At 43.5% G+C, this 23,486-nt stretch overlaps 1 protein-coding gene across 2 annotated transcripts in view; it reads left to right on the top strand.

Moving 5' to 3' along the window:
• The window catches only part of DGKI (diacylglycerol kinase iota), a 431,941-nt gene extending 414,767 nt beyond the window's left edge, over positions 1 to 17,174 (top strand). The window contains exons 31-33 of one of the 2 annotated variants that reach the window (XM_021692768.1): positions 10,489 to 10,525; positions 12,194 to 12,293; positions 16,657 to 17,174. In XM_021692768.1, the coding sequence (XP_021548443.1) occupies positions 10,489 to 10,525; positions 12,194 to 12,293; positions 16,657 to 16,773 (254 nt within the window). In that variant the 3' untranslated portion in view covers positions 16,774 to 17,174. The remainder of the gene's footprint in view (positions 1 to 10,488; positions 10,526 to 12,193; positions 12,294 to 16,656) is intronic. The other variant, XM_044919913.1, reaches the window with a different exon arrangement.
• The last annotated feature ends 6,312 nt before the right edge of the window (positions 17,175 to 23,486 follow it).

Genomic DNA, 23,486 nt, shown 5'->3' with positions numbered 1-23,486 from the left:
AGGGGCACTTATCCACGAAGCAACTGAACCGTCTAAGCGGGCTCTCAAGCCGGCTGTCTTCAGAACAGTAGAAATGCTCCCCACCTTTTAGCTGACACCCCCTGCTGATGTGAGGCAGACGGAACCACAGACCACTGACCCATGTGGGTCGCTGTGACCGAACGGCTCCTAGAAATAATTCTCATATCCAGGTCTTCGCAGGATACTGGTGAGCTGATTGATTGAAAAATAAAAGACAAAAACAAATGTGTCCCGACATAATACGCTGGATTGTTTTGGGAAGCGCTTTAAGTTGCCTGGTTGGGACCCAGTACCAAATCCATGTTCATAGCTGATCATTCTGAGGATTACATGAGCACAGTTTTTTCCAGTTTTTTGGCTTGTCTCTCTCTCTTTCTCTTTTTTTTTCTGCCTCGATCTCATTCATCTTTTCAACTTAAGCCACGCTTCATTCTCTTTGAAAACATCTGGGACTCCCATGTCTTCCGTGGTTAGATAGTTGCTGGAAGTAGCATGTACCTTAGCATATTTCTCTCATGGTCCTTTAGAGGCATAAACACATGGATAGATCCCATATCTTGACCAGTACTTTCAGCTTCCCATGTTCATACTGTTTCTAGGAATTAAGAACAGGAGTAAAGGGAAAAACCTGCCTGGCTTGGCTGTCTTTGAGAGGGGAAGGATTGGAGCAGCCTCTAGGTCTGCTAGATATAGGTACACAGAGATCCTGGAGGATTTTCTCTGCGCCCTAGCAGTGAAGCTCTGGCGTCCAGATCCAGGCTGAAAATAGTAAGCGTATTCGTAGACATGCACAGTCCTTTTTGCTCCTTTTTATTTTTTTCTTTTTTTTGAGGGAGAGAGAGAGAAAGAGCATGCGTGCATGAACAAAGGAGGAAGAGAGAGAGGGAGAGAGAGAGAGCATGCGTGCATGAACAAAGGAGGAAGAGAGAGGGAGAGAGAGAGAGCATGCGTGCATGAACAAAGGAGGAAGAGAGAGAGGGAGAGAGAGACTCTTAAGTAGGCTCTACGCTCAGCACACAGCCCAACATGGAGCTCAGCCTCACAACCCTGAGATCATGACCTGAGCCAAAATCAAGTCAGACGCTTAACCGGCTGAGTCACCCAGGCGCCCCACTCCTCTTTTTATTCACTTCAACATGTCTTTCAGTCAACACATATTTGTGGGGAGTGCTTAAGAGGAGCTACCTGTTATAGACCAGTGTGTACACACACACACACACGCACACACGCACACGCACACACACACACGCACAATACAGTCACTATTTTCAGGCAATTGAGGCCAAAAAACATAATCATATGCAGAATTAAATTGAAAATAGTTCTATATGGATGTTTTAAGTCCTATTGTAAAGCCACAGGTAGATAACGTAGCTACCATTTGTCACACGCTTACTAGATTTTCAGATCCTATCATTTAATCTTTACAAGGACCTGCAAGGTAGGTATTAGACTATCAGGTACATTTGACTCACCTTGTTTTGTCTTCAGTTCCTTCTCACCATGATGAGTTTGCTTGAACCCTTGGCCTGAGTTATGGTGGAGAGAACAGTTTAGGAAAAGGAAAGCATGTGAAAGCAGGATGGAGATCATTAGACCATCTCTTTCCCCCTTGGAGGCTGGGCTGGATAGTCGCAAGCCTGTCTATGCTGGAAAGCTCAGGTGGTAAGCTGTATTCCTTGGTGCTGTGTCTGGGATATGCATCCTCTCATCTGCTGTTCCCCTACCCATTCGACCCACTGCAAAAAAAGCATTTGTGGGGGGGCGGGGAAGCAAGACTTACAAAGCAGTGATGGCGTAAGTTCTGCTTGCCTCCTTTGTGGAAAAAAAAAAGAACAAAACAAAAAACCATAGGTATTTTTTCTTTCCCATAGTGACTTCTCCAAAGGCTGGTGAGAGGCAAAACCGAATGTTAGAACCCGGCTCCCACAGACAACGCATAAAGTCACAGAGCTTCTATGATTATCTTTCTCGTAATCAAAAAGATCTCAGGATTTCTACCACACAGAATGCAGATGAGCTTTAGATATACATACTGTCAGTTTACTTGTCTTTCGCTGGGTTAAAGTACTCCTGGTTGCTGTCTTCTTGACCACTCTCAATCCTTTCTTCCTAGTTTGTCCTTCACCCCATGAGATTGAATGTTTGCTCGCATACCTTAACCTATTCAATACCCACAGACCCTCTCCCGAGTTAGGTCAGACACTGGCCATCTATTTGAGTGCTAACACAATTTAGGAACTCTCTCTCTCTCTCTACCTCTCCTGAAGAGCTAGTGTCCCCCCCCCCCCAACACACAGTTCTGGAAACCTCCCTGTATTAGTCACCTGTTGGTGTCTCCCTTGGTCTCACTCACAAGGCTGGGGGGGAGCTGCAGTTGTGATTGAGTCTGTCTTGAATATGGACTCCCCCACACATTTGGGGCTCTCAGCTGAGATGGCCGGAATGGCCGGGACACCTCCCGGGACAGCCTCCCTCTCTACCTGTTCTTTTATCCCAGGCTTCTTCACGGCATGATAGTCCTATGGTTCCAGGTGGGTGAGGATAGATGCTTCCAGATGTCCTGAGGCCAGGCTGGAAAGTTCTGCATTATCTCTGCAGCATTCTGTTAGCTAAAATAGGTCACAGAGTTGGCCCTGACTCAAAGGAGGGCAAAATGGCCCCCACCGCCCCATGAAAGGAGCTGCAAATAATCTGTGGCCAGATTTAACCTACCATCCTCCCTTACCCTCTGTCTTCTTCAGTTGAAAATGATGAGCTTACCTTCTCAGTATCCTGAACTACTGTCCCACCTGGAATCCCCAGGACCTCAGCTTTTATGTTTTCCTTTGGTTCTGGGTCCTCAGGTTGATTAGCAACAATAATTCTTTAAATTTGCAAGTTCTTCAACAACAGCAATTTCCCCCCTTTTTAAGCCTAAGTATGACCTGTGCAATGTTTGGGACATACTTATACTAAAAACAAACCAAAATCCCTCTCCTCAGTTGCATGCCCCCAGGGGCATGAGTGATGAGGCATGAGATGATATTAGTCTAAAATCACAGATTTTCACTTCCCCCACTCCTTGTTCCACTGCCTTAAATAATAGGGCCTCTAAAAGGTTGCAAGTTCTAACCCCACCTGTGGATTGATGCACACGTACTTTGCCTGGCATGAAATCAAGCTGGTATGTTAGTCTTAGTGCTGTAACCAAAGCCTGACATTCCGATACTAAAGTCGTCTCTCTTCCATCCCCAGCATCTCTTGCAAAGGGTGAATCACACAATACAGCTCTCTCTCTATCAAAACTGAAGGACACGAAGCAATCTGTTAATTAGGGGGGAGAAGGTGTTTATTTTTCCAGTTTTTTGGGGGGGGTTAGATTTAATAAATTAGTTGGTTTAATATTTATGATAATGAGAAAAACAACTGGAGATTCCTGCACTCATCTTTACTTCCCTCACAGGCAAGCAGTTCCCATGGTCACGCTCAAGGTCAAGGTCAAGGTCACGGGAGGCATCTGATTCCCTCCCTGCCTCACCAGGATCTCACTGGCCAGTACAAACCTGAGAGAGAGACTAGAGATATGAAGCACACTCCATCTTTCTGTATGAAAATAAAATCTTATTATGCTCTCCAGTCCAAGAATCACTGCAGTTTTGAGGGATGGCAGTTTTTAGCCTTTCAGTTCTCTAGTCAAATAGTTCTCTAGTCGAACTAACTCGCAGTTGATTTTTTACTGAAACTAGCATTTATCAACCTGATAGGCACTGTCGATTTCAGCCTTAACGTTGATCTCATTATTTCTACTTATTCAGGAATATGCATGCAAATCTTTTGACATAGCCCTCCTAAGTCAGCAGGTTCCCCAAGAGCTAAGCGCTTCAGCTCCCCTGTTTTCATTGTTGCTGTTTGTTTTAACATCTTTAGTCGCTGATAACAATTTATATTAGCCTGTGCATGTTGCGATTGTAAACTATTTTTTTTGCAGAAAAATTTGTCTCTTTTAAATAATAGAAACCCCTGTAAATTACAGTTTTCTTGAAGGCAGGGATAAGCTCACGGGAAACACAACCCTTTTTCTGCTCTGTAACAATCCTCTTAATGTGACCCCTGGTCAGTGAAATAATCTCTCCAATTTTATGTCGTGGCGGCTCTAGAATCCCCTTGGTCTGACAAGGAAAATAGCCTTTTCCAAGAGGCCTCCGTGAGGCTGGGATGCATCCTGAATTTATAAACCAGCAATGTATTTATAAACCAGCATCAGATTTGTGGTAGACAAGTCTGATCAATTCGAACTCATGTAAATGGGAAAAGAGTACAATTTTCACGGTGCCAAAGATGGAGAGGGGCATTCCTCCCAATCTCGAATGCTGCAAATCTTTTGAAGTTTTAGTTTTTTTGTTTTTTGTTTTTAATTTGGTTTAAGTCTTTCCTGTGGCTTCATATGATATAAATCGTAAAATCTGTTCAAATACCCGACAACAGGCCTCCTGACAAGGGTTCTGAGAAATCCGTGGGCCCTTTTCAAGATGCCTGAGAGTGTAGGGGCTTGTTTGCGCCCTGCATTCTTGCTCAGGCGGGAGCCCCTCTCCCTCTGCTTTGCCCCCCTCTTCACTGGTTATTTATGGTGAGCAATGGGGTCCAGTCAGGAGGGCGCCCCCTGAACAGGAGTCGTGAGAGATTCGTTGTCTTCCCAGACACCACACTAAGCAATGTATTTCTCATCTAAGTGCTCTTTATAACCAGGCTGTGGGGCGAGGGGCAGGAGTGTGTGGTAGACTCTGACAAGCCGCAGGCGGTTTGAATTTTTCTCTGTCCTGCATCTTCTTTGGGACTTTCTCTCAAATGCACAACCTGCTGTTTTCCTTTATGAAAAACTGGAATTTGGGCCTTGGGAGGGTTGCAGAGAGAATGGAGGAGGAAGAGAGCTAAAATTCCATGGGGACAGGGTGGAGAGGGAAAGATGCTGAGGGGTTCCAGCCCGGGTCCCCCAGTGGTTCCTGCTTTTCAGCTCCTTTCAACCATATTTTCTACCCGCTCCCTCCTCCCGCCTTGTGCCCCTCCAAGAGACTTTTGTGTTGTTTTAGGCTTTTACCACCCCACACATTTCGCTCCTTTGTTTTTATTCTCCCCACTCCCACCCCCTTGCCCCCCTACCGTGTGTCCTGATAGAAATCTCACTCATGCATTTCCTTTTTGATTTCAATGGCTTATTTTGTCTTCCCTCGTTTTCTGTCTCTAGTCTTTCTTTTCTTTCTTCTTTTTTACCCCCCTTTTTCAGCCTCTGGTCCCCCGAGAGAAACGACCACCACCCCGCTGGGACAGGATGACGGTGCTGTTAGAGTTCCCAGAGCCAGCTCTCCCCACATCTGTGCGGCTTTTGTCCTGGGGCAGAGGAGGATTTGGAATGGTCTGCTGGCAGCGTCTGGGAGACTAATGGGAAATGAGGTCCGGGGAGAGAGAGGCCATGGAGAGGTGGAAGGAATAGCAAAGGGGATTTGGATGCCTTGATGTGGGAAGCAAACTAAAGGGTGCACGTGACAAAAGACACATCATATAGAATACAAGGACAGTATTGATGACAGGGTTGCGCCAGCAAAAGCTGGGGTGTCCAGTGGAATGAGCACCGGGCAGCAAACTTGCAGTTTGGAAGGCTTGACTGCCTAACCATGCTGTTCACTTTCTCGTGTTGGGAGCTTTGTGAAGTTTGGCTTCCTCTCACATTCCCTGGCTTTCGCCCGAATACTGATGTGTGTATCCTCTTAGTACATTTTCGCCCTTATTTTTTGGACCATTTCCCTATGTAGCACAGTCTTTTGAATTCATGTTACCTTTACGGATCTTTCTCTGAGAAAAAATAGGATGCTGGCTGGGATCCACATTGATTTTTAAAGGTCTTCATTCATTTATTAGAAAAAAAATGAATTCTGCCCCCATGAACTTTTGAGAAAAAATATTATAGTGATAGTCACTGCTAACTTTTATGGTTCTAACTGCTTTGTATGTATTAACATATTTAATTCTTACAACAGTTCCACATAGTGAGCTCTCTTATCTCCATCTGACAGGTGGAGACAGCTGAAGCATAGTGATGTTAGGTTACTTGCCAAGACTTGTATGTAGTATATGGTCTCTGCCCTCCATAGTTCTAAAACCTGGTGAGGGCAATGAAACACGGATAAACAACCACAATGCAGGGTAGATCGATAGAGGTATTATATACAGGGCTCCAGTGACAACTGGGGCAGAGCTGTGGAGGGGCAGTGATCGATCGTCAGCCTCTGAAAGTTTCATGGAGAAATTTGCACACGTGTCCCTTCAATCAGGACTTAACAGTTGTTTTCTGGTGTAGGTCAACTGTGGGACTGAGTGTGGACATTGTAATAAACCCTAGGAGGGACAGAGAACCAAGACATCCTTTTATATTCAGGGAATAAATGTGAGTTCACTGCTAACAAAATCATGGTATTCCTTCCAGTTCCCTAAGGGAGATGGCATGATATCCACAATCAGACCATATGCATACCTAAAATACGCAATAAGCCTTAGATCCAAATAGTCACCATGGATATAAACTGGAAGAATTCCATCGTCTTTTCTTTCTCTTGGGCTCTCCCTTATGAGTGAGACTCAAATTAACTTTCCAAAAATCACAGATGCTATTTTTTTTAAAGATTTTATTTATTTGAGACAGAGAGAATGAGAGAGACAGAGAGCACATGAGAGGGGGGAGGGTCAGAGGGAGAAGCAGACTCCCCGCCGAGCAGGGAGCCTGATGCGGGACTCGATCCCGGGACTCCGAGATCATGACCTGAGCCGAAGGCAGTCGCTTAACCAACTGAGCCACCCAGGCGCCCCGATGCTATTTTTTAAAAATACTTTTTCCTTTAAAGAGAATTTGTGAGGTCTGGGCGGGTTATTTTTTTGTCTCTCTGGCCATGCCCCCTTTCTCCAAATTGTAAGATTGGAGAATCAGTGCTACTAACCCGCACAGAGCACTACTAAACAGCACAATATACTACTGAAGGAGCTCCCAGCAGATCAGTGGAAGGGAGGGAACCTCCAGCCTGTTCCTGGGCTGCACCTGGCACTCAGGCCTCTTCTTATTTCCTCCTCTGCAACCCCCTCTCACCAGCATTATGCAAACACAGTTATTTTAAAGCAGGTTAAAACATTACTAGAAAATGTACCTGTACTATTAAAAATAGCTCCACACTCCCGCCTGTCATCAGTTCGCTGCCACCCTTGCCTCTTCATTGGTGATTTGCCTGACAGTGTTCAAAACGTTCTGCTCTTTGGTGATAATATGTATTGATGGGCAGATGAGGAAAGTTTGGGTTAATTAAGTCCATCATTCCAGAGCCCATTCCATTCCTGAAACCTGTAATTGGAGTTTTGTTAGGTTTTAATTAAGAGCAAGAATGTCTCATTTTAGGAGCAGCACCTCTTCCTCTCACCTCTGTCAGCTGCCGAGGATTAAAAGGAGAGAAGGGGAGGGTGATAAGCAGCTACAGGCATGCCTGACTCAGAAACTGGATAATCAGCTCTGCCATTGTTCTGGGTTGGCTGCATTTATGGCGATTCTTGTAAGACACTTGAGGAACAAGGTCCCTTCTCTTCCTTGTCCCCACGTTCAGAGTGTCAAACAATGGCGGTTTTGGCACTGATGTAGCTGGTCCCACAGCCTCTCGTTACATGGTGGCATGGACCCTGGAGTTGGTGGACCCACCGTGGGTGCAGCTCTGAGTGCTGAATGAAGGGGGAAGGGGGTGAGGCCTCTGGTGCCCAGATAAGAATGCACTTAGCAGTGAATGGTGGGAACAGAGCTGCTGGAGTGGAGTGGGGCTGGGGTGCTCCTATTCATGGAATTCCTTTGCAAATGAATGGCTCCAAGGGTTGGCTGAAGGTGGCAGGCACTCTCTTTGGGGACCACTGGACATTGTAAGCGTCCTTGTTCTTGACCTTGTGGAGAATGCCCTGCCAACAGTTGAAGGGGTTTGGAGTATTGGTTCTCAGGACATAGCATTTGAGTCAACAAGTGGCTTCAAAAGTGAATGGAGGTAAATGCAGAGCCCAGTACATTTCCTCCCTAGGCTGATGCTCCACATCTCCACTTAGCGTAACCTGCTTAAGTCAGAGAATAGGACACTTCCGATCTAAACTTGCATGTAGCGTGCCAGCTCCCATTTTAAGCCTATAACTTATATTGACTTATGAAACCTCACAAGAATCCTGTGAGATACATATTATCAATCCTTCTTTAATGTACATGGCAATCAAGGGACCTAGAGATTAAATGAACTGGCCCGAGATCCAGTAAGTGGCAGGTAGAGCCAGAATTTTGAAGCAAGGAGGTTCAGCTCTAGTACCCATCACTACATGGTACTGCCTTGCACTTCTTTGGGTGTTTGTTGTGGTCATTATCGTTCATGTTTCCTTAGAACCACAAGACTGAGGAACAAAAATAAATGCATTACGTCTTTTTGAATCCTTAATGTAGGATAGGTGCTAGAAAAATAATAAATGAAAAATAATAAATATTCTTACACAGCAAGGATTTAGTATAATTCATTTAGGGAGACAAGGTGTATGAGTGAAAAGCAAATACATAATACAAGGGTGGAACCAAGTAAGTGTTACGAGAGAAGGAGTTCAGAGAAGGGATAAATTCTTTCTGTCAAAGCTGGTCATTTCAGAAGACCTTGTCACAGACTGGGCTTTACAGGACAGGTCAGACTTAGGTATGTGGCTAGAAAAGGGAAGGCTGTTCTGGGTCGGGAGAGTGGAAGGAAGAAGCTCTCTGAGCTGGGAGAGCCCCAGAGAGAGGCGGGTGATGGCACAGTTACCAGCTGAGCTGATATGAAGAAATGGAACCTGGAACAAATTGAGGAAGGGTAGTTCCAGGTGAAAGACTGCAAACTTTCATGGTTGAATACTTGGCAGTAAGCAGTCAATATGCTGAATTAGAAATCTGAATGATGAGAGACCTTCTCATTTTTCTTAGTACCTGTTTCTGAATGCTAATTATGCTCTAGGCAGAGACCAATTAGGAAGCCTATTTGTCAAATAGGACAAAGAGGAGAGACAAATAGGGCAGAGGATGCAAGGGAAGATTCACCTGGCCTAGACGGCCAGTAGATGTGAAAGAGGAGGCAGCTCTTGGATGACCAGGAGGATTGTGAAGGTCCCATGGCATCTTAGTCATCTTCTTGGCCAGTGACTTTCATGGTTGGGAAGTCCTAATCTCTCCCCTTTCTTCTTTTTATGTAATAAGTAATCATAAAAGCAAATTTTCAATTATAATGATATCCAACAAGACAGAGAGCAAATCAATAGGATCATATTTTTAAAGACTAAAATGCTCAATACCTAGAACTGTGTTTGGCATGTCCAAGCACATTTATTCATTAATTCAACCAAACATGTAAGCATCTGCTTGGTACCAGGCTCTATGCCAGGCACCAAGGAAGGATGTAGTGGTGAACAAGGCGTAAGCCACAGCTTCCAGGGGGTTTACCACAGTCTAGTTATGGAGAGAGACAAATCCGCAGGTGGTTTTATTATGGTTTAAATGTCATGATCACTAAAGTAATTACATATCCCCACCTGTCTGGGACAGTCTCAATTTGGATGATAAATTATGTTACCCTCCCAAGTACAGGACATAGGGTTAGTGTACAAAATGAGGGGGCACATAGGCAGGACATTTAATGCAGTATTTGGAGTGGGGTTTGCAGAGGGCTTTATGGAAAATGTGTCTCAGCTGATACCCGTAGACTGATTAGAGTACAGGAGGGTTGGGGAAGGAATCACTGGTGCAGAAGGTGGAAAGGTGGTCATTCCAAGCATTGTTTGCAGATTGAATGATTTAATTGGTGAACAAATAGAACATCATCAGTGCACAAACTCATCAGACATCTCAGTTCCTAAGGAAGCATCTATAATCATTTGCTGTGCATAACATTTCTTCCAGGTCTTGGAAGGGAAATTTTATGAAAAATATAATTTTACTCTGTTTCTAAAATATAGATATTGGACTGGATGATATCTCTGGTATCTTGTAGCTTTAAAATTATCCTGTATAAAACCCCGTCTTAAACAACCTGCCTCTGGGGAATGATAAACAATCCTTAAAGCCCACTGAAGTGTCCCCATTCCCCCAAGGTAACCACTTAGTTATTTCTCACTTATTCTATTCTGACTAATTTTATGTCTTCAACCTGATTGAAAGCTGCTTTAAAAGCATAGGCTGTATCATTCCACACACATCGGTTGGTGGCAGTTGGGAGGTTGGTGAGTGGGAATAGAGAAATCCATTCTTTTGGGGGGGCGGAGCAGGGGAGGTGGTCTTAATATCCCTTGCACCAAATGACTCTACTTTATTCAGCTTTCCAACGTGTTTTAATTCTGTGACTATAGATTTTTTTGTTAATGTTTTAGTTTCTGAACTTATTTTTGATGGCATCTTGTTTTCCTCTTATTTAGGACCTTCCGAGTTATTGGATATGGCAGACAGCGAAACGTGAGTGTTTCCTTTCATTACATAGTCTAGATTATTTTCTTTAGAACATATCTGGGAGAAGAATGTAGCCTATAGAGCATACAGCAGATAATTTAAATGTCAGTGATAAGAAGTTCACTTTCAATTGTATTTATAACTGTGCAGGGCTAATCTTCTAAATCAAAAATTACACAATAAAAATTGATGACAAGAATCAATAATGGTTGCACGCACAGTCATTGCTAGTCATCATTTAGAGCTTCCTATAGGCAAGGTAGTTTTGCACTGATGCATCTTGGACTACTGAGAAGTCTAGATAAATATATTTACCTTTTTTATTTACTCTTTCTCAACTGGGGTTTGTGAGAAAATTAAGTCCTAATACCCTACGGAATCCTTTGTTTGTAATGAAACCTCTATACCGGGTCTGGAATGGAACTAGGTATATACAACCATTGGAGAATTAAGACTATAGTAAATCCAATCATTTTTATGTTCTGTGGTTCAGAAGAGAAACTCCGGTTGAGAAAGTCATCTTCTCTCGGGTGGTGCCCAAACTGATAATGTTTGTTTTCAACATTTTTATTCCTAGGGCAGCAAAATAGCTCCTACTCCCCAAGTAGGAACAAAGAAAGGCTCACCGTCTCACCCTGAAAGCCATATAAGAAGCACTATAAAACTTCAAAGACATTTGAAAAGAGATAAAGATGGCTGGGGAGTAGTTAAGTAGGTCTGGAGGAGGAAAAGTAGAAATGAATAGAATGGAAGCTGAGTGGGAAGGGTAGAGTTCTATAGTTATGACTTACTAGACAGGGAAGACACTGTCGTGACAGAGAGTTTGTCCACATACCACATCCTATTGGCAAAGTTGTCATGAACACGTTTGTTCTAAGGACTACATTTGATTTTCCACATGCTTGGCATTAAGCATCTTTTCAATTCTGGACTCAGAATGGAAACCTCCTCCTCCCTAGACTGCCCATTAGAGGGGGTAGAAATGGCTACTTTGCTTTGCCCTCTTCCTATACTGAGTGGCCTATGGCCAACAGGGTAGAGCTTCTGTTCCCAGCTCTCCCAGATGTCCTCTGCGGCTGCCCGCACCCTCCCACCTGCCATTCGCATGAAATCAGTAGGTAGGGCGGCTTGTGTTGACCTGGTCCTTCCACGCCGAGTCCCCCAGAGATACTCCACGGAGGGCCAGACGGTGGTCTGCGAAGACCTGTGTGAGGTGCCTGAGGGGCCTGTGGTTTTCCATGCCTGCCCCGTGTGTACTTGATCCGGTGCCCCTACGTTCTGCCCACATGTGTCCACAGAGAAAATCATTCCACCGTGCTCAGACCCATCTCTGCACATCAGTGTGTTGAACAGTGCCATGGAGTGTTACCTAAATCAAACGTCGGTGGTTGAAAACAAAATCACTCAGCCTAGTTAACACTGTTGAGACAGCGATTGGAGTTCTGGTTCGTTGATGACTAACTGAAGGCATTTTTAGACACCCCCTCATCCGCCTCCCCAGAATGTGCCCGGATCTCAGCGGCAGATCGCGAAGGAGGCGGATGAGCCCAGAACCTCAGCAGCAGGGATAGGAAGCTACCCTCACCCCCTCCCTGCAGCCTCCAGCCCCGCCCCCACTCCCGCCCCCGCCCCCAACCCCTTTATGGGTGGTTTCCCATTTCCTCTTTGCTTTAGGGGTGAGACCGCCCTGCACAAGGCTGCCTGCCAGCGGAACCGGGCCGTGTGCCAGCTTCTGGTGGATGCGGGAGCATCTCTGAGAAAGACGGACTCCAAGGTAACCTGATGAGTGAGTGCAAACATCCTCCTCCTGGGCAGGATCACCGGCACCATTGCCTTCACTTGTGCCCAGGGCAAAGGCATCCTTTCTGTGCTTATGGAAGTGCCTGGGGCTTTGGAAAAAAGGAGGAAAAAATAAAGTGCTTCATTTAGAGCAACTGTAGTTTAAATATATAAGCACAAAGGGAAGGGTGTGTGCTTGCCTATGGGACTTTATAAACCTCTGAATGTGCTGGCCTTGGGACTTTGGGGTTGTCCTGCCGAATGCCAGCAGCCAAGTTGCGGGGAGGTGAGGTTCAAAGCCCTAGGAGAGGCGTAGAAGACATTGGCCTGCTTTGCAATTTCTCCTTCAGTGGCTTTATCTAGGGTAGCTTCCGATCTGTGGTTTACGGGTGCCCGGGTGATTAGCCGCCACTGTCAGGATGGTCAGCCCGGACTTGGAGAGGTTACAGCCTTAAATCTGGTGCCTTTACGCTGGCTTTTTATTTTTAAAAGTTTCTTCCTACTTATTTTCTTATATTTTTCCCTGAAAGTTAACCCCTGAAGTTAGGGTGGGAATTTCTCTCATCGACGTGGAAACTGAAACCCAAAGAAAGCTCTGTACCCTTAGACCAGGAGCTGAGCCCAAATCCAAATTTAGCTCTTTTGACACCCAGCGCAGCAGATGAGTTGTTATCCTGTGGTGACAGAACACCCCCCCTGGATCCAATGTGATGAAGTGTGGCAACAAAGTCATAAAGTGGGTTTTTCTTGAATGGTTTGGATCATGTCTTTGCCTTACAGTGGTACTTACGGCATCGTGACTTGAAATGTGGTTGGTTCCCCTGCAGCAAAAGGCATGTCAATCTGGCTTTAAAGTGTGTTAATGTCTTAAGGAGAGGGCGGTGAGGCCAGAAACTGATAGAGTGACCTACGGTGCTGACCTTGACCGGAAAGATGCCAATAGGTAGAGGTCAGGCATCAGGAGAAACTCCGTTCAGGAGACCTGAGATCAGGCTGCACTGTGAATTGTTCATTTACAGAGAGCACCGAGGAAAGGGCTGAAAGCTGGAGCAAAGGAAGAGGTGTAGCTCAGTGGTGCAGCCCGGGGACTGCAGCCCAGGAGAAGGGAAGGGCGGGGTGGAGGGGGGTGGAAGACGGTTAATACCTCGGTGCTGCAGGGGAGCCTGAGCAGCCCTGGGTAGATGCTAAGGACAAACCGTTTAACTGTAGAGGGTTGCAGAGAAGAATTTTAATATAGAGATGAGGGTTTCATTAAGCTAAGGCACTGAATAGCCTAAGTTTGGGGCTGATGAATGTAGCCAAGGAACACAGACATATTCCCCATGAGACCTCTTTAAGGGACGAGCAACTGCTTATGTGCAGTTTTCACCCTGGGGGTTCCTCAAACTGCAGTGAGCGCCATAAAATAACTTTATCTCCTCTGTGGACCTCTTTTCCTTCGACCCCAGTTCTGAGCCAGCTGCGTTGCGTGATTCTCCACACCCCTGCAGCCCACCGAATCCCAGCTCTCCGACGGAGGACCCTGGCCACCTGGGTTCCTCCTCCCTAGGGCTGTGGGACATGTTAAGCTGGTCTGTTACCTGGTTAGCTAAGTGGGTATAGGATTTCAAGTGGCAGATAAGTGCTCCATGTGATATTCTTCCCAGATGATATTTGCACTTAAACTCTTTGTCGTGTAATCCGATGGAGGAACACAAACCCTATAGACAGGATCAGGGGAGGCCTTGATTTCAGGTAGGTTTGGCTTGTCTGGGGCCAACTCACACTCCAGCGTGGCAGTTGCCTATTGACCACACAAAAGACTGCTCTCACACTCACCTCAGGAAATCAAAAGAAAAGGAGGAGCAACCTGAAAGAGACAAACAAAAGACTGGGCAGGAGACCTGGCCCCTGAGCAGATTGCTCTTTTTTATTTTTCTAAGTTTCTGAATCAGATAAATGGGCTCAACATGCCTTGAGATTGCTTCCTCTTTTGTGTTATGTATGTGTGTGCTTTTTTTTCAAAACACAGCTTCATTAATTTTATGATTATAAATACAGTGCATTCTTATATAGAAAACTCAAGCAATGCAAAGATATTCTTCAAAGATAAAAATCACTAGAAATCTCACACTCTAGACCTATATACTTTTAAAATTTTAACGGTCTCTCTTCACATGTAGGTATGCCTGTTTTTCTCTCTCATTTTTTTTTTTTTAGTCGGTGAAGTCATACTATTCATGCTATTATAGAATGCTTATGTTCCCCCAACATTGTGTTCTAGAGGTCTTACTGTATGAAATAGTCTATGCTTCATCCTTTGGGAGACCTGTTAATTTTCCCATTTTGTAATTTTATGCTAAGTTAAAGCAGAACATGATAATTATGACTGGATCTTTTCCTAGATTTTTTTTGGGGGGGGGAGAAGCAATATCTTGAGAATTTCTCTTGATGGAGAACAGTTCCTTTAAAAATCAACTCAAGGGCCACTCCAGTTCACCTCTCTGAATACTTGGAAGCTAGTAATTCCAACCTCATTAATATTGAAGATCAGATAATCTACTAATACTATAAACAAGTTGGAAAAACTTATATAGGAACTTTAAGCTAGTGGTTCAGTATTAAATCCCAGCTAAATAAGTAAAATTTTAGAAAGAATCCAGAGCCACTGTTACTTTCCTTTTATTCTCTACCCACATACCCTTGTAAGCTACAGGCTTAATTGAGCTTGACACTCTCCATTGCAGTGACTCAGATGGAGGCTGAGAAGCCTTCAGCAATTTTCGTAAAACTCGCGTGCATTTATACATGGAGCTATTTCTTTGGTACAATGTTCATGTCTCCATCTTTTTGAATTTAATATCACTTTTTATTTTTTTATTATTTTTTTAAGATTTTATTTATTTATTTGACAGAGAGAGACACAGCGAGAGAGGGAACACAAGCAGGGGGAGTGGGAGAGGGAGAAGCGGACTCCCCACTGAGCAAGGAGCCCAATGTGGGGCTCGACGTGGAGCTTGATCCCAGGACCCTGGGATCATGACTTGAGCTGAAGACAGCCGCTTAATCGACTGAGCCACCCAGGCGCCCTTATATTACTTTTTAAATAGATAAAGCCATTATCCCTAAACAAAAATTAGAAGTTTCAAGGAGCATTACGTAATATCTATATGCATTCAAAAGAATGGAGACCTTCCTTCCTTCTACTACTGAATCTATTCGTTGACCTTATTCCAAAAATATCATGTGTGTGTATAAACATGCATATGGCATTATAGTAGGCTGCAAGAAATGATACAATCCTTTAAGATGATGTAGAAGAACATTGAATGACATAAAGGTTTGACATGTTAAGTGAAAAAGTGTGTTATATAATAGTATGTAAACAGAGTATGGGTTTTTTTGAGACTTTTTTTTTTGAGAGAGAGACAGAGAGAATGCAAACAGGGGGAGGGGCAGAGGGAGAAGGAAAGAGAGAATCTTAAGCAGACTCCACGCTCATCATGGAGCCCAACATGGGGCTCGATCTCATGACCCTGAGATCATGACCTGAGCTGAAGTCAGAAGTCAGACATTTAACCGACTGAGCCAACCAGGTACCCCATGGTATGGCTTTCTATTTACAAAAATTGTTATGTGTAGAGCCATAAAAAAAGACAAAATAGCTACTCTGTGGAAGGTTGACAGCAGTTATCTTAGTGTAGTATAGGAATTATTGGTGATTTTTATTTTCTTCCTTACACTTTTGTGCTTTTCCAAGTTTATCTAATCAACATCCATCACTTTTGTAGTCAGAAATTAACTCACTTTTTGGAGAGATGAGATAGTTCTGAATTGGGAGAACTTAACTGAAGACTTTGAAACCAGCAAAGAAACATCTTTAGATCATTTACAACCATCCGGTCCTCTCATTTTCTGCTTGCTGATTCCCAGAGTTTAGTGTTTAGTTAATCTTGGGACCTGACAAGTAAAAGGTGAGGCATCCATCGGTCCCAAGAGGCTGGCATCGGGCATCCGAAAGCCTACTTCCTACTTTTCTCTTCAGTGATTTCTGTCCCCCTTCTCCCAGAAAGAATTGGGGTTCCCAAACTCACTGTGCCACACTCTTTCCTGCTGTTACTCTGACCCCCCTTTTCCTCAGCTGTTACTCCGAACCCCCTTTTCCTCAGCCCCACCTGTCAAGTGATCGTGTCTTTCTCTCGAACTTACCTACCTCATGGGTTTAATGTGACAATAGATTTGAAAGTGTCTTGTCAACTCTAAAACCATAAGCATGGAAAAATCCTTTGGGGAGTAATCTTTGAATAACCCCATGATTTAAAAAAAATAAATCTCATTCCACGTATTTGTGTCTCCTTCCTTCCCACTGTCACCTTTAGGGGAAGACACCTCAAGACAGAGCACAGCAGGCTGGAGACCCAGATTTGGCTGCATACCTAGAAAGCCGCCAGAACTATAAGATCATTGGCCATGAGGACCTGGAAACTGCTGTTTGACCCTCGTAGATTGCAAAGAGAACCTAAGCAAGCATATCACCTGTGCCCTCCCGGCGATCGGGCAGCTCCCCTGGAAGAAGCTGATGGAATCCACAAATCTGTCTCTCTCTGCAAGAATCCATCTGAGACCATGCCACCAGTTATTAAGGGCTACCAGGATGTCCAACAGAACACGATAGCCCTCTGAGGAAGAGGCAGGGTACCTGGAGATTTGTGGAATACACATTCCACAAAATTTGATCCTTATTGCTTCCAGCAAGTAGCATGAACTTCTGTGTTCACCTGTATAATTTATTTTCGAGATTCAAAGGATGTTCGTACAAATGGCACTGCTCCCTCCTCCCCCTATGCATTCACGACTCCTCTGTACCCCACAATTCTACTGCAACTACCCATCATTCAAAAAAAAAAAAAAAGTAAATACGATCTGCTCTCTCTACATTCAGTCTTTGAAGACCACAAGACACTCTGGAGGTCTCTGAAAACCCTCTGGATGTCCCGCAGAAACACAACTGTAAAGCTGCTTCTGTTTCCAAGATGAAATATACAGAGACTCTTAGTGACCGTTTGCATGTCTCCCCTGCCCTCCTCCCTCATCCCTTGTCATTCTGTAGGAGCTGGGACGTGCCACATGGATAATGTCAACTTGTGTGCTGTACCTCTGCGGTATGGTGAGGTGGCATGGGAGGGGACCCAGGGCCCGGCCCTGGGGGCGGGGCTGTTGCTGATAGCCATGAAGGACTGGTTCAGCTTGGGCTGTTTGCACAGCCCCATACTGCCTACGTGTAGCCATCTTTGCCTTTTGCTGCGATGTAGACGATAAGAGACCAGCACAGGATTGAACGAAGGCCCACGGCTGGTTTGGCGGAACCGCTGGATTTTAAGTGCGGTTGAAGGTGCTGAGCAGAAAACCACGTGTGGGGACTGTGGTTCCAGGAAATGGAGCACTGTGACTGCGTTCCCTTCCAGACTTTCTCTAGTGATAATAGAAAGCAGGCTAACTGACTTGAAATAAAACAGCCAATGCAAAAGCAGCAACATATGTCAAAATAACTCACTTAAGCAAGAAAACAGTTGTGGGCATGTTGCACAGAGGCTAATAAGTAGAGACTCTTGGGTGTAGTGGTGAGAGGGGGCCCATTTTAGGTTTTCCTTCTAAGTGTTTGGTTTTCACTACCCCGAGTAAGCCTTGTCCCAAGGACAAAGCCTTGTTTTATGAGTTCCACTGCTGGATTTCCAGGACGGCTGGATCTTCCCGATGGATGCCTCACCTTTTACTTGTCAGGTCCCAAGATTATACCTGATAGCACTGTAACCCCACTTCTTACGTACGGGGTTGTCTAATCTATTCTTTTCTTCGTTTCCCCCTACCAGGAAATTCTTAGTACAAAACCACTGTGGGAGCTGAGCCAGAAATGTGTCTCTGGCGTTGGAATTACGACTTCGAATCCTGCCACGGATCAGTTGGTACTTACAGGTCCCTCCAGTAGGGACTCTGTGATAACTAAAAGAGCAGGAAGAAAAGGCTTCTAACTTTCAGTGAAGAGGCCTACTTGACGTGGGTAGGAGTCAGAAACACAAGTGGGTGATCCAAAGTTGTTTCAGACTAAAGCTGAGGTCTTCTGAGCTTTCTTCCATTTTGCTCTTAGACACAAGCAAAGTGCTTCCCTGGTGTCTCTGCATGTGAACACATAAATGATCGTATTTCTGCATTTACTTTAAAGGTCCAGTGGTGACGCACTGCTTACCTGAATTGCATTTTGGTCACCTATCATTTTGAGAGGACAGATATGAGTACTGTATTAAGGAGGAATAGCTTCTCTGTGGGTGGGGATGAAGCATCTCTTTAGCCTTTTCAAAATCAAATTATTGGTGTTATTTCCAGCGGGGGGAGAATAGGTTGGTTTTGAGTAATCTGTTTCCATCTATCAGTCTTAGAAATGGAATTATCTGTTGGGTTTTATGGGGAGGTAAGAAGGAGCAGTATATTGTTTCCAGAAACTGGAAAAAATAGGCTCCAGGAGAATTTAATCACTGGGCTTCATCTGGGAGTTTTTCAGTTGGTGGGACTGTCAGAGATGTTGTGATGACAGAAATATAATCCTTAAAACAGACTGGAATCTGGCTTTGAATGGTGCCTTCCATTCCCTAGATTAAGCCAAACAGTTGGCCACACAGTCAGTTACCCAGCTGCCATTTCTGGGATAAAGGACTATTTTCACCAACTACCATCTCATATTTCTTTGTGATGCTTCAAAGCAGCCCAGAGAAAACTTAGGGTATAGATGGCTACAGGCCAATTTAAATAGGTCCAACTGAAGTCACAAGTAAATTCCTGGTATGAAAATAGATAAGGTAATGACTACTATAGGGGTTCTGGTACATTTGGAAATCATTCCAAGCCAAAAAAAGTTCTACATTATGGATGGGAAACTATGTACAACAAGCAAATATCTCTTTGAAAAAGCAAACACCCTCAGGACTTGGGTTTTCCGAGGAAAGGACATCAAAAATGAATGGAACAGTTACATATTTAATGGATTCAATATTAAACCTACCTCCTGTAGCATTTTTTAAAATTGATCACTGCGTGGGACAGTCCTGGCCTTCAGAAAGAGCTGAGGCCATATGCTCTAAGAGTTTCCAGCTCAGCTCAAGTATAGAGTCTCCCCTTTAATGGGCCATCAGAAAGGGTAGAAGCCAATAGTCTGGCCCTGGTCTGGATCTGTAAACCCACAAACGTTTAATTTAAAAGACATGACACTATATACTCACAGAAATACCATTTTCTACAAAACCTCCCGGGACAGTACCGGAGCATGGCTGGCTTAGCTGCCAATCCTCTGTGTTTGGCTCAGAAGAGCCCCTCATGGGCATTCCATTTGTGGGTTTGGTTGACAGGGAGGGGTATGAGAAATGGAGAGTTATTACAAGACCACATGAGAGAACCTTAAAGGTAGTCATTTTCGGAGCCCTATATTCCAGGAGTACATATTTAATGAAATAGAACCCAGTTTAGAACCCAGCTTCACCTAGTTAAGCTGTGCTTTATCACATTCAAGGACTGATTAAAAACAACAACAAAAACAGAAGCCAAGAAGGAAATAAATACCATGGCCGCAAATCTCACTTTGAGAGTTCTGTTTACCTCTATGGAGGCTATAACCTAAAACCCATGCAATTTCTGAAGAAGAGAATTTAGCTGGCAAGTGCACAGCCATGACATTAGTGACAGCCCCCCTAGCCCATTGTAGTAGCTGGCCTTAGCAATTAGGCCGATGTGTTTGCATTGGGAGATACTCAACAGGCAGTTTGCATTTGGACCTTGTAACCATTTCTTTGCCTAAAGGATTTCTGAAATATATTTCCTAGACTTCTCGTAATATCCATGTTTTATATATGTGGGGCAGCAGTTTTATTTTTTTACATGTCAATTTTATTTCACATGTTTAGTGTTTTTTTTTATCATAAAGATAGGACATGCTTTTTATTTAAAAAAAAAAAAGTTCTAATAGCACAGATGAGGATCACAGGCAAGGTCAAGATGTTCCTCTGTCCTTGTGTAGTGGCCTGAGTCCCACACCCCAGAGATAAACAGTGTTAACACTGATCAGCATTGTTGCTTGTATGTTATGTCAGAAAGACTCTGTGCACACAGTCCCCCCCACACACATATAGAAATGTATTTATTTGTATACATAATATACAAATATATAATATATATATATACTATACATACATTATTGCATAGGTTTCCAGTAGACAAAACATTTTAGAAGCATGCTAATCATCTCTCTATGTATAGTTAACACCAACAGGCAAAGACAAGCTAACAGGAATTCTTCATTTATTCTTTGTTGTTTTTACTGCTGCTAAGCTCAGTTCTCTTATTGCAGCCACTCCAATTACACATGGCTTTTGCTATTGCCTGTGTCATAAAATCCATGACCAAGAGGTCTTATAATTTTTTATGTTACCTTCCATGAAGCATGAGACCTACCTGAGCCCAGAGACTTGTCTGTGCTATTTTTGGATCACAGATGGAAAATTTCTTTCTCTGTCATGCTCATTCCACTTTACAAGGCTGAGTTTGCAGGGCTAACACTCCATACATTGCCTAATGATATTTAATGAGGGCAAGCTGCTGCCAGGAAGGTGTAGGAACTTGGGTATGGGCTGGGGTCTGAGGAGCTTGGCTTCCTTCCAGTAGGAGTAGCTCATGAAAATCACTGAAAACAGCACCATCTTTTATTCAGTTATGCCGTTTAAAAATAAGATGGATCATTGTTGAAATGATGCATCATAGCCATCAAATAAAACTAATTGCTCTACTTAAATGGATTATTTTCAGTTCAGGTAAGAAAAAAGTAGAACATCTATTAAATGAGAGGCTTTTCTAACTGATTTTTAACATTTATTTGTATAAAATCATTTCTGCCCAGGTCTCATTAGAACCTTCTCTGAATCTGTCTACTTTCTCATTCTCTGAATTCCATATTCAGCTGATTACTGTAGTTTTTTTCTCTGTCTGGTCTCTCAGATGGACTTTGGCCCCGTCCCTTTCTGTGTCCTGGTCTTGACTCATCTCTAGTCCCTCCAGTTTCTGACCATGACAAGAGTCCTCCTGGACTTTTGGCCACCACCTTCAGTCATTTTGTCATACAGACACCCAAATCTTCTGCAGGTATTCTGCTCAGAACGGATCAGAATGAAATTACCCTCTGGGACAAGTATCCATTTTGCCTGAAGGACAAATAGATGTCCACTGACTTTGATCATCTTACAGAGCTACAACATGCCTTATTCTGAGAAGCCATCTGCCATAGAGGTTTAGCACACGTCTGTCTCAGTTCCACCGTGGGTGTCCACAATCATGGCAGCTTCTTCCACATCCGGTGACGTAAACCATGTACTCCCCTAAGTCACCTAGATGAACTGGATTAGATACGTGTTATACCCCTAGTGGCCATCCGTGGATTTTGGGCTGTCTCCCCACAGTTTACTGAGAAGCCTAAAAATAGGAACAAAGCAAGGAGGAGTGCCCTCGGAAAACCTGCTCTCCCAGGGCACATAGCACGGACCTGGTCCCAAAAAGAAAGCAGAAAAAATAATTCTTAGGCTGTTGAAGCATTGTCGTTTAAAGTAGAAATTTGAATATTGAATGGTATCCTCATGGTAGACAGATTCCAGAGTCTATATATGTATTCAGGCATTCTGCATGCAATCATATGTTCATGAGTCAAGCATACATTCGTATATTTAATCATTTATATTAAAAAATATTATCCCTTATTCTGATGCAGGCAGCATGCTAAGGATCTAAGAATGAATGCAAGAGCCAAAACTCTTGACTTCACAGAGCTGGCAACCTAGGGGAAATGCACATGGTACCAGGGAAGCGTGCACTGGGGAATCCATCAGGCCTTTATCGTGCCAGTCACTCTTCAGCCAGCAATGTTTGGGCTCTATGAAATATGAAATGAGAATATGAATATGAAAGAAGTGATATTTTGCATTTCTTTTTCCTAAGAGTCTTGGTCCTGTTCTTCAAAAGGTATTTGCAACCAAGACTTTAAGATGAGACAGAAATATGACTCAAATGAGAGCTAAAACTCATGCTCTTTCTCAAGGACGAAACTGGAAGCAATAGGCAAAATTTGCAGTGGGTTTTGACTGAATACAACAATGAAGTATAAATATTGTCCAAGAGTGGAGTGGGCACCCTTACAGAATTCCATGTGTTCAGCCCGTGGGACTGTCTGAACAGGGGCTTCCTGACCACCTGGAAGGATGCTGTGATTAGGGACCTTTATCCAAGGGGCTGGAATCAGATGCTGTGAGTTTTTGAAGTTTTTTTTTTTTTTTAAATGATGAATGGCAGGACTTCATTTTTTAAATTTTTGAAAATCTTGATTTTTAATCTTTAAAACACCACATTGAGAGGAAAAATCTGGGAGAGAATTACTTTTGGTTATCATTAAAAAAATTTTAAACCAACTAAGCCTGAATTTAAGAGCTAGTGCAAAGCAAACATACTAAGGGGTCTAACTTACTCCAAAATGCTTCTGGAAGCATCACGGATTTTGATGAATATTCTTAGGTATTCTTAAGTCATATTGGAAATTGGTTTTCTCACAATTAAATGTAATCTACTATAACCACAGAAGAAAATTTTGCCTAAAAGGTATTTGGGATCCAAGTAACAGACACAAAAGACAATCATGGAAAATGGCTTTGCTTCTGCTGCAGACATGATAACTGCTAGGGAGCACTCACCCATGGAGATAAGTGATGATTCTGAACGTTTTCCAGAGTTTTCATATTTTGAGCCAAATGGCATCTGAAAGGGATCCCTTCGTGGTGGGAACAACTGAAATGATCTTGTTTCTCAATCTTTTAGTGAAACACATATAGCTTTCAATAGAAAATAGTTTAAACACCTCGAATGTATACTGCTTACTGTTATTATACTGTTTATTACAATTTCAGTAATTTTTAAAATTTTAGTGTTTTAACATTTCGATGCCCTTGTGACAGCTTTGAACTTCGGTACAAACCCATGAGATGGATCGTGCAGATCATTTTAGATGAATAAACCAAATCTCAACACACTGTATTCAACTTGCGCAGATTCATATAGTAAATGGTAGAACTGCCGTCAGAACTGACATCTCTACATATTGCAGACTAACACATCCACGGTAGATGTTTGC

Source organism: Neomonachus schauinslandi, chromosome 12 (genome assembly GCF_002201575.2).
Source record: "Neomonachus schauinslandi chromosome 12, ASM220157v2, whole genome shotgun sequence".
Taxonomy (NCBI): Eukaryota; Metazoa; Chordata; class Mammalia; order Carnivora; family Phocidae; genus Neomonachus; species Neomonachus schauinslandi.
This window is presented reverse-complemented; position numbering and strand designations above follow the sequence as displayed.